Genomic DNA, 17,335 nt, shown 5'->3' with positions numbered 1-17,335 from the left:
GCTTGTCTGATTGCACGGTTGTAATTGACAAGGGCCTCATGATATTTAGCCCATTGTACTTTGCTTCTCACAATGTTAAACAGTCTCCGTACCAGTTTTCTTTGCATTTCCAAGTTGCTGTTCCACCAAGGGACACTCCTATTTGTGCACTTCTTGGTGATTGTGCAGTTGTCCTGATATGAGGTCCCTATAGCTGAGGTAACAGCCTCTGCTACTTCCTAAATTTCTTATCGAGGATTTAATTTCCGATAAGCCCGAGTCAAGGTCCCTCCCATATGTCCCCCAGTCTGTTTTCCTGGTATTCCTATAGGTCATGGTCTGTCTGATTCCCATCTCAACCTTGAATTTAATGTACATGTAGTCCGATGAAGATGGCTCTAACACCACATGTCGTTGTTTGATATTGCTGCCCATCATCATGGTACCAAAGGTTATGTCAATTACTTCTTCTCTTCTGCTATTCCTGAGTGTAGGTTCATTGCCCCCTATTCAGGACCTCCAAGTTGTTAGCTAAAAGAAATTAAAGAAGGTACTCACCTCTACTGTTGGTGTCCTTGCTGCCCCACACTAGGTTGTGGGTATTGGCATTGTATCCCACCTGCAGTTGGTCACCTGGCCGATGGCAAGCCTCTACCAGTCTCCAAACCTCCAAAGGAGGAGAAGAGCTGTCTTCATAAGGAAGATATGCTGAGGCCAAAATAATTTCCATCGTGATACCTTTCTCACATTGCTGCATTTTAATGGTCACTAAGTCCCTGGAGCAGAAATCCATCATTGGCATGAAAGAAATTCCATTTCTTACATAGATGCATGTTCTGTAGTTCCTTAGATTTCTAGCATAAATCAGCTTACCTCCAGTGCCACCAAGACCTGATACACCCCCTTTATATAAAGAGGATTCTTGTATCAGGGCCACATCCACTTCCTGCCTCACCAGCCAGTGACTCAGGGCAGCACAGGCCCCTTTACTGTGCTGCAGATTAATCTGAAGTACCTTCAGTCTCTGTCTTGCTGCCATCTTTGAGGCCTTTGAGAGCCCTGACGGTGACCTGCGAGAACCCTGACGGTGACCTGCGAGAACCCTAAAATCAATTTCAAGTCCTGCTTCCACATTGTCTTCAGGGATTTCTCCCAACGTCCACCACTAGGGTTCGTCCTTCCGGTACAACCTTCTGGTCGGTCACACTCCAGTCTCCTGTCGAGACTTTTGGGTTCTGGGCCCCTATTTTCTCGAACAGAGTCTTAGGAGACACTTCCTTAAGGATCTTTGGTACCCATATTGACACCTTTGCTGTCTTAAGAAGCTCCACTGGCATCTTGACCAGCAGGTTCGCATCTTCCCACGGGAATATTATGGGCACCTTGTCCTTAAGGCTTTCCACTGTGTACACACCCCCCCCCCCCCCCCCCCCCCAAGACAAAAATGAGGGCACAATGATCTAGATAGACCCTCTGGAAGTTGGGTCCTGGGCCAGTGTCTTCCCCAATCTTTTCAAAGAGGGCCATATGTACCAATTCCTCCTGCTGCCAGGTGATGGCCACCAGTGGATAGCCTTTCTGGATAACTGCCATCCTAAAAACCGAGGCTGCATTACTATAGGTCTGTTTCCCTGTTTATTGCCTTGGTTTTTTTCTGGACTCACTTATCCAGGGAGGAGGGAGTCTTAGATTCCTCCCTTATCCTTTTGCTACCTGTCTTCGATGTTGTGGGGGTCTGCGTATTCCCTTCAATCTGAGACAGTTTTTTTCTGGGGGTCTTAGGTTCAAGTCCCTTTAATTCCCTCCAATTGTCTTTAGGAAGCCATTCTTTCTTTCTTTTTTCCTCTGTTCCCTGAGTAGTTTTCTCCTCTAGGCCCCAGACAAGGCTTTGATCTTAATCTGTTCTAACTTCTCGGTTACAGTTCCCATTTCTGTCTCAGGTCTAGACCCTGATTCAGTAGTGGGAATGACTTCCATCGGTCCTGACCCTGATGTTTGGGTGTCTGAGGTCTCAATTTACCCCTCAATTTTTTTTGTTATTTTCTTCAGTCTTGTCCATATTGGTCCCACGAGATTTGGGGATCTGCACGGTCCACACCAGGAATACCCCGCTCGGTGTAAGGCTACTTACTCAGGGAGGTCGGCCGGTATCCGTGAGGCTCCATTTGGGACACATCTTCCCATGTGCCACGCACCTCTCAGCATGGATCGCATCACACCTTGAGTTGGGAAAGGGAATTGGGTAGGAAAAGTAGTGGATAGGGAAGATGGGACGTTGTGGGCCACCCTTAGTCTGATCCGTCGGCTGGGGCCTTTCCGGCAGTAGGTCCTCCACCTTCAGCTTAGCCCTCAGCATCACACGGATACACGAGTCTCTCCACCTGTACAGACAGTGCTTTGTCAAGGTGTTGTCCCCTGGAGAGGTTCAAGTAACTTTATAACCTAAGCACTGATATTCTCTGATGGCTGCTTCGGTCTCAGACCACCGAAGTAGGGTTTTCCAGTGGGATGGTCCTGAGAAGGACCTCTTCTTTCAGTTGATGTTGAGATTTTATTGTGTACAGAGGGGCATCAGACAGGATGTTATTTTCAGATTTGATTAACTAAGAAATAGTGAAGATTAGTTTTTAATGTTCCATCAATAGTTAAGTCATTTGAGATATAACATAAGCACAAATTGGAAAAGGTTGGAGCAGAAAACGAGTTGTGACCTTTCCGCAGAAATAATCCTTGCAGTTACGTCAAATGATTTTGTGAAAGCTTGAGAAACCCAAATCTGAACTGTCGGTCTTGGATTTGTGCCCTGTTCCTAGGTGGCCACGGATATTTTTCTCAAACCAGTGTTTACTGAACTTTATTTCTTTTGTGGTTATGGTTTGTTGGGATCAGGACCGTTTCTCACTGATAGTGAGAATGGGAGAATGGTGAAACTAATTTAATTAAAGAAAGGAGACAGGGGAGGCAGAGAATGGCGACAGGGGGGTGGGGAGGGTGTAAGTGTGAAAGAGGAAGGAGATAGGGCATGGTGAGAATGCTTGAATAGGCTTAGTGATGAGAAGTGTATCACTCACAGTGCATCACTTACAGTGCTGAGATAATATTCATAAGAAAGCACTATCTAGGTAAAGTGATGGATTATAATTTTTTCTGCAGGTGAAAGTGCTTGAACCTTGTACAGTTTTGGTGAATAGAAATTGCATCATACTTAACATGCTGTCACTGTTCATGGCCTGTGGCGAAAAACCAATTTTAATTCCTAGAAATGAACACTACAACAGAACTGTCACGTTCTCATTTGATGTTTTCATATACCATTATATTAGAATGTTGCACAGACCGTAATTTGGGTGCATGACACATTCTTAGCAGGGGAAGATGTAGCATAGCCAATGTGCTAACTACTTCTGCTCTGCAATGCATGCTTTAATTGTTCTTTCCACTGACAATCAACAGTTCTAACAGAATGCTCCAAATCAAAGCGCCACTGCTGCTTCTGACTCTTGCTCTTTAAAATTTAGGTACTGAGAAAATTATCACTATTGATTGGTAATGTAATACCTATTGTGTTTGCATTATGTCACCCATAATGATCACTTAATGGACAAACTGCTTGTAACATAAAGCATATGCTGGTGAGCAATCAAATAAGTAAAAACTATTGAGCTGTGGAATTGTAAGCACTGGTTTGGCGGGTGAGGGCAAGTTGTGGCACGACAACTGGGCTGTCATGGCAAACTACATGGTCGCCAGTGAGTGAGTGCCCAGTGAAAGGTAATCAGTGGTTTTCCCAAGGCCTCAGGAGTTGGGGGATGGCTGTCAGCCTTGTGAAAGCCTGGTCTGTGTGTGAATAGGTCCTAAGATGGCATTGCTCACAACATGGCAGGATTTCAAAATTCTATAGTAATTCACAGTTTCATTGTAAAACCAATAACATCAGCACATTTAGAGCACGGAGATGAATGTTTTGGGACTTTAATATTATGAATACTATGAAAACTAAGAAAGTTAAGTAGTATATTGAATACATGATCTCAAAAAAAAAAAAAAAAAGTTAACAACTGTTGAACGCTTGACAAACAAAACAAAATGTCGGATGATAGTCTAAGACGCTAGCTATCATTGCTGAAAGCCACACATTTATACAAAATATTATTTGTTGAACTGTCACATACTTTCATACTTTACACTTTGTTAGTTATTTAAATGTGTTGGATCATCGTATTCTCCACAGCTACATGACAAATGACTGCAGCAAGGCTTTCCTTATACCTATCCCTACCTAACCATGTAACATGTCTTTAGATTATTACCTGATTTCTAGTTTATTTAATCAAATGTTAATTCATCGTATATTAAAGACGCTCATCATTTGAAAATGTTAATTTACATATAAGGTTTGATAACACTACTAAATAGAAAGTAAAAACACACATCTATTTAGCAAGCCAACTTTATTGTTTTACATATTCTAAAAACTTTTTCTTTGTTATTTATCATAAGTATGCATGCATGAAATTCATGTTTTAATTGATTCTGCTTTTACTTTTTGATAAAGAAAATGTGTATGACCTGAGGGTGACTGACATTTCATTTAACATATAGTTCATATTATAGGTAATTAATCATATTATAATCATAATAATTAATAATCATATAATTAATCATATTATAGCTAACACTTGGTTCAAGAATCATAAAAGAAGCTTGTATACATGGAAGAATCCTGGAGATACTAAAAGGTATCAGATAGATTATATAATGGTAAGACAGAGATTTAGGAACCAGGTTTTAAATTGTAAGACATTTCCAGGGGCAGATGTGGACTCTGTCCACAATCTATTGGTTATGAACTGTAGATTAAAACTGAAGAAATTGCAAAAAGGTGGGAATTTAAGGAGATGGGACCTGGATATACTGACTAAACCAGAGGTTGTACAGAGTTTCAGGGACAGCATAAGGGAACAATTGACAGGAATGGGGGAAAGAAATACAGTAGAAGACGAATGGGCAGCTCTGAGGGATGAAGTAGTGAAGGCAGCAGAGGATCAAGTAGGTAAAAAGACAAGGGCTAGTAGAAATCCTTGGGTAACAGAAGAAATATTGAATTTAATTGATGAAAGGAGAAAAAATAAAAATGGAGTAAATGAAACACGCAAAATGGAGTACAAATGTCTCAAAAATGAGATCGACAGGAAATGCAAAATGGCTAAGCAGGGATGGCTAGAGGACAAATGTAAGGATGTAGAGGCCTATCTCACTAGGGGTAAGATAGATACAGCCTACAGGAAAATTAAAGAGACCTTTGGAGAAAAGAGAGCAACTTGTATGAATATCAAGAGCTCAGATGGAAACCCAGTTCTAAGCAAAGAGGGGAAAGCAGAAAGGTGGAAGGAGTATATAGAGGGTCTATACAAGGGCGATGTACTTGAGGACAATATTATGGAAATGGGAGAGGATGTAGATGAAGATGAAATGGGAGATGCGATACTGCGTGAAGAGTTTGACAGAGCACTGAAAGACCTGAGTCGAAACAAGGCCCCGGGAATAGACAACATTCCATTAGAACTACTGACGGCCTTGGGAGAGCCAGTCCTGACAAAACTCTACCATCTGGTGAGTAAGATGTTCAAGACAGGCGAAATACCCTCAGATTTAAAGGAGAATATAATAATTCCAATCCCAAAGAAAGCAGGTGTTGACAGATGTGAAAATTACCGAGCTATCAGTTTAATAAGCCACTGCTGCAAAATAATAACGCGAATTATTTACAGACGAAAGGAAAAACTGGTAGAAGCCGACCTTGGGGAAGATCAGTTTAGGTTCCGTAGAAATGTTGGAACACGTGAGGCAATACTGACCTTACGACTTATCTTGGAAGAAAGATTAAGGAAAGGCAAACCTACGTTTCTAGCATTTGTAGACTTAGAGAAAGCTTTTGACAATGTTGACTGGAATACTCTCTTTCGAATTCTAAAGGTGGTAGGGGTAAAATACAGGGAGCGAAAGGCTATTTACAATTTGTACAGAAACCAGATGGCAGTTACAAGAGTCGAGGGGCATGAAAGGGAGGCAGTGGTTGGGAAGGGAGTGAGACAGGGTTGTAGCCTATCCCCGATGTTATTCAATCTGTATATTGAGCAAGCAGTAAAGGAAACAAAAGAAAAATTCGGAGTAGGTATTAAAATCCAGGGAGAAGAAATAAAAACTTTGAGGTTCACCAATGACAGAGACAGCAAAGGACTTGGAAGAGCAGTTGAACGGAATGGACTGTGTCTTGAAAGGAGGATATAAGATGAACATAAACAAAAGTAAAACGAGGATAATGGAATGTAGTCGAATTAAGTCGGGTGATGCTGAGGGAATTAGATTAGGAAATGAGACACTTAAAGTAGTAAAGGAGTTTAGCTATTTGGGGAGGAAAATAACTGATCATGGTCAAAGTAGAGAGGATATAAAATGTAGACTGGCAATGGCAAGGAAAGCGTTTCTGAAGAAGAGGAATTTGTTAACATCGAGTATAGATTTAAGTGTCAGGAAGCCTTTTCTGAAAGTATTTGTATGCAGTGTAGCCATGTATGGAAGTGAGACATGGATGATAAATAGTTTGGACAAGAAGAGAATAGAAGCTTTTGAAATGTGGTGCTACAGAAAAATGTTGAAGATTAGGTGGGTAGATCACGTAACTAATTAGGAGGTATTGAATAGGATTGGGGAGAAGAGAAGTTTGTGGCACAACTTGACTAGAAGAAGGGATCGGTTGGTAGGAAATGTTCTGAGGCATCAAGGGATCACAAATTTAGCATTGGAGGGCAGCGTGGAGGGTAAAAATCGTAGAGGGGGACCAAAGAGAGATATATATATATATATATATATATATATATATATATATATATATATATATATATATATATATATATGATGGAACATTAAACACTAATCTTTCCACTGGACTCGCGTTCGGGAGGACGACGGTTCAATCCCGCGTCCGGCCATCCTGATTTAGGTTTTCCGTGATTTCCCTAAATCGCTCCAGGCAAATGCCGGGATGGTTCCTCTGAAAGGGCACGGCCGACTTCCTTCCCTGTCCTTCTCTAATCCGATGAGACCGATGACCTCGCTGTTTGGTCTCTTTCCCAAAAACCAACCAACCAACTAATCTTTCTTCCTTTCTACGATCCCCTATCATAGTTGTATTTCTTGGATAATCAAATCTGACAATAATATCATTCTGATGCTCTTCTGTGCATAATAAAACCCCAACATCAACTGAAAGAAGAGGTCCTTCTTATGACGTTCCCACTGGATAACCTTGCTATGGTTGTCTGATCGCAGCAGCCATCAGACAATACGAAGTGATTAGCAGCAGAAAGTTACTTGAATATCGTATATGGGATGTTGAAATTAAACTGCGCTTACCTGCTAGTTAGGATATTTAAAAAAAAGTAGTATGTCAGTATTGTGTCATTGGGAGGTATCAAAAAGGGTTAAATTGTTAATATTTTTAGGGGTGGAAAGAAGAGTGAGTACATATCATAGGAACTTGGATTAACTGTGATAACACACAACACTCAGAATGACTTTTCACTCTGCAAGATTGAAACTGAGTGGTGACCACAGACTTGAACCCAAAATCTTTTGCCTTTTCTGGGCAAATTCTCAATGAACTCATCTATCCAGGTATGACTCACTACTTGTGAAGAGCAAAGCCCCTGGTTTTGATTCCTGGTCCAGCTCAAAGTTTTAATTTTCCACTATGTTTCCATGCAGGACACATTTCGCAATATTGTTGTTGTAGTGAAGCAAGTGCAATTAATATGTTAAGGATATTGCTTGTAGGCATCCTGTACAACTTGTACATTTTTGTTGCCTAGATATTTGGGTGCCTGTAATATGTCAGTTGAGACATTTTTGGATATAGATAACATTGCTATCTATGATGTGTGTATTACCGTTGTATGTTTATAAATATTGAAGTCTGCATTAACTTATTTTTGTAAAAGGTGTTCTACACATGCTACTAGCAGAGCTTGCTCACAGCAAGAGATATTAATACAAGATACTATTCATAAGCACTGCAAGTTATTGTAAGCCTGTATTCCAAGCAAAATTCCATTCAAGCCACATCAGCATTTCATCTATTACTAATAAGAGTCCACCAGAGAGCACCATAACCAAATCTGGCTGGGTTGGAATTTTCTGTGCGTGGGAACTGGTTGTTTGTGTTAGCCGCCTACTCCTCCTCCACCTCATCATCATTATCATCATCGTTTGTGACAGTGGTTAGATTGGATTGTGTTAAAATTGGACTGTGTAAAAACTGGGTCTTTGTACAGGCGCTGATTACCGCGCAGTCGAGTGCCCCACAAACAAAACATCATCATCACAACCAAACTATTACACTTGTACCACACACTCCACTGCTAGGACCAACACAGACAGAGAAGAGAGTCAGATTGGTCCTGCACAAGCTTATATGTTGGAGTCTGACGTGATCCTATCTGAGGGCATATCTGAGGATCAGTGCCCTGACTAGTGCCGCTACAGTGGTCAGTAGTAATGTTCTGACAACTACTTGGTTTCCATGGTAGCATTTCCCTGCAACCCGTTAGTTACCATCGTAGGTGAACATTGGTGGTGTGGTGTTGATGGGATGCAGAGGAGCTGCCACCTTTGAAGGCAGTGGATCTATGTCCATCAGCATTGACATGAAAAGACACTGCAAGACAAACTCGATGGCAGTTGTGTAGGTTACCGTGGAACCAGAGATTTCGTTATTGGAGAAGAAATTGGTGGCCATTGAACAGGATGGCAGAGGCAAAGTTGATATCAGTGATGCCACAGAAATCCAAGGGTTGAGGCCATGGGATACACCACAGACCCTTGTCAGGCAGAGATCTTGGAACCATGTTGGGTGCTGTCTGAGCTAGTGGACCCACACTGTTGTGACCATCTGCAAAGAAGAAGCCTTGATATGTACTGGTGGTGGATGCCAAATTTCCAAGAGGATATGGTGATGAGCAGCTGTGAAGCTACTCTTTCAAGTGTGACCTTCAGTTGGGATGGCCTTGTAAGTTACTAGAAGACCACAGCAAGCATTAGATGCAGTATCAAGCATCATTTCCTTGCTGGTGTTGGCCACAACATAATCTTCAGCTTCTTTGACTCCACTGGCTGCTAGTTTGAAACCCAAGTCTTTCATAGGCAGTTGCCTGAAAAACCCTTGTGCAAGTTCCATTTTAGTTGTTTTGCTGTTTTATGAATTGTAAATTCAAAGTGTGAAAAGATTCTTGCTCAAATGTATTGTACACTGTGGGGTCAGCTATGACAAGAAAATCGAATGGTGAAGTGACTTGTTTGTAAGTGAAACTGGAAGTTTTTCCAGCTTGACCACCTGCTGGCGTACATCAGTCCATGGGTTTGTCTTGGCTGCCTGCAAGAGTGACACCCCAAAACAAACACACACACACACACACACACACACACACACACACACACACACACACACACGACCATCAGCTCCACCATCTCTGGCCCAAGATGCTGGAGTTAGCAGTTGTCTGTGCATGACGTGTGCTTGCTTTGTGTGTATATGTGTGTGGTGCTAGTCTGCAACTTGACATGTCTTCTTTCGGTAAGAAGCAATCTATCTTTTCCTTACATTGTTTCTGGAGCCAGTGGCTCCTTCTTCAGGCAGAAGGGTTGAAGAGGAATGAAGAGGTGTGAAGGAAAAGGAGTGGAGGGGTTTAGGAAAGGGTGTTGATTTCGGGAAAGTCATGCAGAACCACGGGTCGGGGGAGACCTACCGCACAGGATAAGAAGGTCTTTCTTTCTCATTCCCTGTGGTAAATCTCCCATAACCCGCAGCTCTAGGTGACTTCCCAAAATCCACCCCTTTTCTTAGACCTCTCCAGTCCTTTTCCGTCACCCCTGTTCCTTCCCTTTCAACCCTTCTGCCTGAAGAGGGAGCCACTGGCTCTGAAATCTTGCATAATTACAACCCTCTTTTATGTGTGTATTCTGCCACCACTCGGTGAATAGATTTTTTTTATTGATCCAGTTAAATTATTTTGTGAAAAATTGACTGTTTTAATTGTTATTTTTCTACATTACTGATATTCCCATCTAGATATCTGATTTCCTGACATAACACAATTAAAATAAACAGTTTTTATTTTTTTATTTTTCTGAGGAACAGTCATACAATAATTTTTAAATGAACACAGAGCTATTTGACTGTATTGTTCTTTATTTAATTATGACCCAGTTTTGGCCTTTTATGCCATTTTAAAGTGACTGAGTTTATGTCATTAACACATACTGCAGGACATCAACACAAAATTGGTCGTACATTAAGGAAATATTTGTTCCCCACAAAATGCCTGATGTAAAATCATCATTTTGTAAAAAGATCAGGAAATAATAGTGGGAACACATCATGTTTAATCAAAACAGGTGTACTTTGGTATATAAAAGATGAACACATGTACTTGAGTCTCATGTGTTTATCTTTTATATGTTAAAGTGAACCTGTTTTTATTAAATACGACATGCTCCCACTATTATTTCCTGATATTTTTACAAGATGATGATTTTACATCTGGCATTTTGAGGAGAACAAATATTTTCTGAATTTATGGCCAATTTTGAGCTTGATGTCCTGCAATGTGTTAATGACGTAAACCCAGTCACTTGAAAATGGCATAAATAAAGAACAACACAGTCAAGTGATGATGTGTTAATTTAAAAACAGTTAAGATATATGTGCTTATAATTTACTTTTTTCAAATTTCCAGATGTGTTTCAAAAACTGTTTCGGCAAGATCTCCTAGTCGCTAGCTTGTTTAGAAATTTTTTGCTAGCTGAAAGAATTATGCGTTCTTATGACTGCACTCCTGTATCATCTCCAAAGTTACCTCCAACCTATCAGGTAAATTTCTCCACCTGCCTGTTGTTTTTTTGTAATGCTTTTATTGATGTAGTGTGTGCGTGTGTGCTAGTGGTAAAGTTCTCTCACTCTACAACCAATGGCTATTTCCATGTTATACTCACTGTCAGGTGTAGAACAGTGTTTACAAATAGTTTGTTATGTGATGTTACTGTATTTTCATTTCCTGTACACAAAAGTGGTCGAATTAAAGAATATGTAGTCAATAAATGTACATAATGTGCGTGTATAATACTTGGGGTGGCAGGTAAGGAAGTTCAGGACTGATTGGAGGGCTACTATTTGAAACATGTGTGTATAATATTTCTTTTTTTTCTAAATCATGCTGAGCAGCTAATAGGTTACTTATGCAATACACACACATGTGATCCTATCAGACCTTCAGTAATGACTTTCTTGCCAAATTAAAGTCGTGTGCCAGCTTACGATGTTCTCCGTAACTGTATATTTGTCAGAGAAAGCTGCTCCACATAAGAAAGGCAAGTATTCCGATTCAAGACCTGCTGTGGCACATTGTCAGTCAGTCTGATAGGATGATTCCTTTCAGTGACAGTCTGCTACAAAGTGAAGGTTTTATCCTGAAACCAGCCCCTAAAACATTCTCTGCCTCTCTCCCAGTTGTGATGGTATAGCTAAGTGTTTGAGAGAAGATCTGAGTGATTTGAAGAAAATAAAAAAAAAAGGTATTTCCACTTAAGAGCTGTGAGTCTATCTGTGAGCATGTTAAGATATCTCGTTAAGGCTTGTCATTATTGTGTAGTGGCACTGCAGAACTGAGCTGTAAAGAGTTATGGGAACGTAACACAGTCATGCTTCAAATTCAGCTGTAGTGGGCATGAGAACAGCCTATAACACACATCTAAATACTATTGAAACTGTTCATCAAGCAGAAAGACTCATTCTCCACAGTTAGTTACATAGTGCTGACAACTATTGGTATCAAAGCATAGATATACTTAGAAAACAATTCTGTCAGAGTCTACAGCTTGCATCAATGTGTATCAAAGAGAAACTTAAAAACATTGTCCATCCATCTACTCAGTGTCAACTGCCAAAAAAATTCAGAGTTTCTTAATTTGTTCTTTGCTTATTTCAAGATAAATATTGACAAATACTTTAGGAAGTCAGTCCCCCCCCCCCCCCCCTTTAACCACATCTTACAAAATATGAGACACAGTGTAAAACATACATTGCGTAACTTTGATTGTAATCCATTTAGCCTTGAGGAATAATCAACAAGTAGGCATTTGTCTAAAATGACCAGATAATTCTGGTACAATGTTTGAAATCTATAAATATTTTTATTCATTGCTACAGATGCCAACAGCAAGTTCATTGTAATTGGTATAGGAGGGTATGGACATTGAGGCATTGAAGTGTTTGTACATTTCAATCTTGGTGTTTATTTCACTATATGCAAGGAGGGAAGCTTAATGTACCACCAGACTCTGTACTACCACAGCCATCAGTCATATTACTGTAAGGGTACATTTGTAGATCAGTAGTATTCTTCGTTAAGACATTTCTTCAAATGTAGATCCCTACAGAGTCTGGAAAGATACATAAGTCACACCAAAACCCAAGAAAGGAAATAGTAGTAATCTGCAGAATTACGGACCCATATCAGTAATGTCAATTGACAGTAAGATTTTGGAAATATACTGTTCTTGAACATTATGTATGGCCTCGAAGAAAATGATTCATTGACAAGTAGCTAACATGGATTCAGAAAATATTCTTGTGAAGCAAAACTAGCTTTTTATTCACACAAAGTAATGAGTGCTATTGACAGGGAATGTCAAATTGATTCCATATTTTCAGATTTCCAGAACGCTTTTGACACTGTTCCTCACAAGCAACTTCTAATTGAATTACGTGACTAAGGTCTGTTGTCTTGGCTGTGTGTCTGGATTTGCGATTTTCTGTCAGAAAGCTTACAGTTCATAATAACCGACAGAAAGTCACTGAGTAAAACGGAAGTAATATCTGGTGTTTCCCGAGACAATCTGAGCAGGCCTCTTAGGTTGTTTGCAGATGATGCTGTCATTGACTGTCATGTAATGTCATGAGAAGATTCAAGTGAATTGGAAAATTATTTAGACAAGATATCTGTATGGTGCAAAAAGTGGCAGTTGACTCTAAATCTTGAAATGTGTGGAAGCATCCACATGGGCACTAAAAAGAACTTACTAAATTTCAGTTACATGATAAAACACAGAAATCTAATGCCTGTAAACTCAGCTAAATACTTAGGGATTGCAATTACAAATAACATAAATTGGAACAATCACATAGATAATGTTGTGGGTAAATCAAACCAAATACTGTGATTTATTGTCAGAGTACTTAGAAAATGTAACAGGTTTACTGAAGAGACTGTTTACACTATGGTTGTCTGTCCTCTTCTGGAGTATTGTTGTGTGGTGTAGGATCAGCTTCATATACGATTGACGGAGAAGAATGAAAAATTCAAAAAAGGGCAACTCATTTTGCATTATCATGAAATAGTGGAGAGAGTGCCAAGGATAAGATACTCGAATTGTAGTGGCTCTCGTTAAAACAAAGGCAGTTTTTCACTGTGGCAGGACCTTCTCATGAAATTTCAATCACCAACATTCTCTTCAGAGTGTGAAAATATTTTGTTGGTGCCCTCCTCCATATGGAAAAATGATCATAAAAACATAATAAAGAGAAATCATAGCTCACACAAAAAGAGGTGAGTGTTTGTTTTTCCCACACGCTGTTTGATAGTGGAACAGTACTGAAGTAGCTTAAAGGTAGTTTGATGAACCCTCTGTCAGGTGAATAATTGTAAATTGCTGAGTAATCATGTAGGTGTAGATGCGGAACCTTACAGTCAATGGGTTCTAGATTCAGAGAGAGAATATTTCAACAAATTTCTTTCCAGAACACAGTAAGTAAAACAATTTTCTGACACTATTTTTAAATGTATATATGTTCTGCACAACACTATTGTTGACTTAGAGGTATCTCTGAACATCTAATAACGAAATCAAGCATTGTAAGCAAGGTACAGGGCTGGACTTATTTGTTGCATCACTTTCTATATTCAATACTTGTGTCATAATTGTTGAATATTTTAGGTAAATCGACTTGATTTCCCTCTGTTTCTGTAGGGAACCAATATACACAATAATTTGTATCAGTTTCATTGTACTGTCATGATTTATTTCTGTAAAATGAGTTGTTATTCACATTTTAACAGTTTCTTAACAAATCACATGGAAGTGTATATGCCATCTTATCTGTTTGTTCTTATGAACTATGGTTGTTAATTTCAGAAGAAATGCTAATATTAATTTTATGACATAACATTGATAGTTTTTAGTGTTTGTACCTGCACAGTTACCTCGTCTGAATGCACGATTGCCATTTAGTACTTGGTCATTCCTCTTCATGCCTTAATAACCACTTTCTATTATGTAAACAGTGAGAGAATTAAATTTTTAGTGTGTTCCTCAACCAGTTCACAAGTGTCACTAATAGTTTCTTCTATTCGTGGCTTCTTTTTTGTGACTGTATTTCCTGTAACCTCTCAAAAGTTGGCAATAGGATTTAAATCAGGCCTGTTTTTTGGCCATTCTAATATTTGAACTCTATTTTGTGTAAGGAAAGTTTTTACAAAAAATAGAAATATGTAACAAATAATTTGGAACATCATCTGCTTCGTACTTGATACAAACAATGACCACAGGACATACTTTCAAAGCTCTGTGGCAAGGAGCACAATCATCCTGGAAAATGCAACTGGAAACATCTCCAAACTGGTCTCTTATTGTGGTCATAAACTTTCTTTCAGGGATTCTGAGGTATATGTTTGCATTGACTGTGCCATTTATGAAGTACAGATGATCTACTCCAAATACATCCCTAGATCATCTGTCCTGTTGGATGTTTGACTATTTGTGTTATACACGAAGGCAAAAAATCTTCACTTACTCTGTGATGTACAAATACTTTGCCATCAGTGCCATGCAGATTAAATTTAGACCCATCTGGAAAGATTACTCTGTTCTACATCTCTGAAGTATGCATCTCATGACTTTATCCTATTTTAGCTGCTGTTATCACATTGTTTTTGTCAGTAAAGGCTTATTTCTAGGCTGATGGGCAGCAAGTCCACCTTCCATCAATCTCTTTCTAATAGTTATAATCTTTACTGAGACAGTACAGATTTCTTCCAGTATCACAGCAGTTCAATTGATGATCCATGAGAGAAAATCTGTCCTGTTTGACTGTTGACACCCTTCTTGTGCCTCTTCCTTCCTCACAATCACCATTTCGTTCTCTCTGTACATATTTAGTAATCTTGAAATTGTAAACTAGAGAATCTCTGTCTTGTGCTGAGACCAAATAGTGCATAAGCAAGTGTAGCAGCTTCCTGGTTTGGTATTAATTCCTCTGACCTGCACATATTTCCACTTCAATGTGTCAACACAAGATGACTGTATGGACACTGCTTCATTGTAGATGACAACAGTGGCAACAAGGAGTTGGATATTGTTGGAAAAAATGTGACAGGAAGTAAAACAATAAAGGCAAAAATGTGTAACCATGACTAACATTCTTGTTACCAACAGTTTGATCTCTTGCGCATGAACAAGCAACTGACCCTGCGATTGGCTGAAAGTTTTTCAGCTGAAATACTGGGATAAGAGTTAATAATATCCCAGAATTACTCCCAAAAATGATGAAATAAGACAAGACTTTTATGTTTGCTATGATGCAAAATGCTATTTTTCAAACCAAGCATACAAGTATCCTGGCAAATAATAATAATACACTCCTGGAAATTGAAATAAGAACACCGTGAATTCATTGTCCCAGGAAGGGGAAACTTTATTGACACATTCCTGGGGTCAGATACATCACATGGTCACACTGACAGAACCACAGGCACATAGACACAGGCAACAGAGTATGCACAATGTCGGCACTAGTACAGTGTATATCCACCTTTCGCAGCAATGCAGGCTGCTATTCTCCCATGGAGACGATCGTAGAGATGCTGGATGTAGTCCTGTGGAACGGCTTGCCATGCCATTTCCACCTGGCGCCTCAGTTGGACCAGCGTTCGTGCTGGACATGCAGACCGCGTGAGACGACGATTCATCCAGTCCCAAACATGCTCAATGGGGGACAGATCCGGAGATCTTGCTGGCCAGGGTAGTTGACTTACACCTTCTAGAGCACGTTGGGTGGCACGGGATACATGCGGACGTGCATTGTCCTGTTGGAACAGCAAGTTCCCTTGCCGGTCTAGGAATGGTAGAACGATGGGTTCGATGACGGTTTGGATGTACCGTGCACTATTCAGTGTCCCCTCGACGATCACCAGTGGTGTACGGCCAGTGTAGGAGATCGCTCCCCACACCATGATGCCGGGTGTTGGCCCTGTGTGCCTCGGTCGTATGCAGTCCTGATTGTGGCGCTCACCTGCACGGCGCCAAACACGCATACGACCATCATTGTCACCAAGGCAGAAGCGACTCTCATCGCTGAAGACGACACGTCTCCATTCGTCCCTCCATTCACGCCTGTCGCGACACCACTAGAGGCGGGCTGCACGATGTTGGGGCGTGAGCGGAAGACGGCCTAACGGTGTGCGGGACCGTAGCCCAGCTTCATGGAGACGGTTGCGAATGGTCCTCGCCGATACCCCAGGAGCAACAGTGTCCCTAATTTGCTGGGAAGTGGCGGTGCGGTCCCCTACGGCACTGCGTAGGATCCTACGGTCTTGGCGTGCATCCGTGCGTCGCTGCGGTCCGGTCCCAGGTCGACGGGCACGTGCACCTTCCGCCGACCACTGGCGACAACATCGATGTACTGTGGAGACCTCACGCCCCACGTGTTGAGCAATTCGGCGGTACGTCCACCCGGCCTCCCGCATGCCCACTATACGCCCTCACTCAAAGTCCGTCAACTGCACATACGGTTCACGTCCACGCTGTCGCGGCATGCTACCAGTGTTAAAGACTGCGATGGAGCTCCGTATGCCACGGCAAACTGGCTGACACTGACGGCGGCGGTGCACAAATGCTGCGCAGCTAGCGCCATTCGACGGCCAACACCGCGGTTCCTGGTGTGTCTGCTGTGCCGTGCGTGTGATCATTGCTTGTACAGCCCTCTCGCAGTGTCCGGAGCAAGTATGGTGGGTCTGACACACCGGTGTCAATGTGTTCTTTTTTCCATTTCCAGGAGTGTAAAAATACGCCACTGACAATGGTGAAACACTGCCAAAATACATAAGACAGGTAACATTATTTTCCATCAAGGGAGACCTACAAATCCTATAATAACTATTACCTCTTTCCAAGATAGGGTATCACTAGGGCAGAGTGTCAAAGGTAAGCAGAACTCTTGATATTGCCTTATGTGCTCACCATATCT

The 17,335-nt window shown here is 40.9% G+C and overlaps 1 protein-coding gene across 2 annotated transcripts in view; it reads left to right on the top strand.

Annotated features, from left to right (window-relative positions):
* Positions 1-17,335, top strand: part of LOC124777960 (regulatory-associated protein of mTOR) — a 325,695-nt gene that overhangs the window by 102,856 nt on the left and 205,504 nt on the right. For both annotated transcript variants that reach the window (XM_047253519.1, XM_047253520.1), the window contains one exon: positions 10,773-10,906. In XM_047253519.1, coding sequence (XP_047109475.1) covers positions 10,773-10,906 — 134 coding nt within the window. The remainder of the gene's footprint in view (positions 1-10,772; positions 10,907-17,335) is intronic.

The sequence above is a fragment of the Schistocerca piceifrons genome, chromosome 2, assembly GCF_021461385.2.
Source record: "Schistocerca piceifrons isolate TAMUIC-IGC-003096 chromosome 2, iqSchPice1.1, whole genome shotgun sequence".
NCBI lineage: Eukaryota > Metazoa > Arthropoda > Insecta > Orthoptera > Acrididae > Schistocerca > Schistocerca piceifrons.
This window is presented reverse-complemented; position numbering and strand designations above follow the sequence as displayed.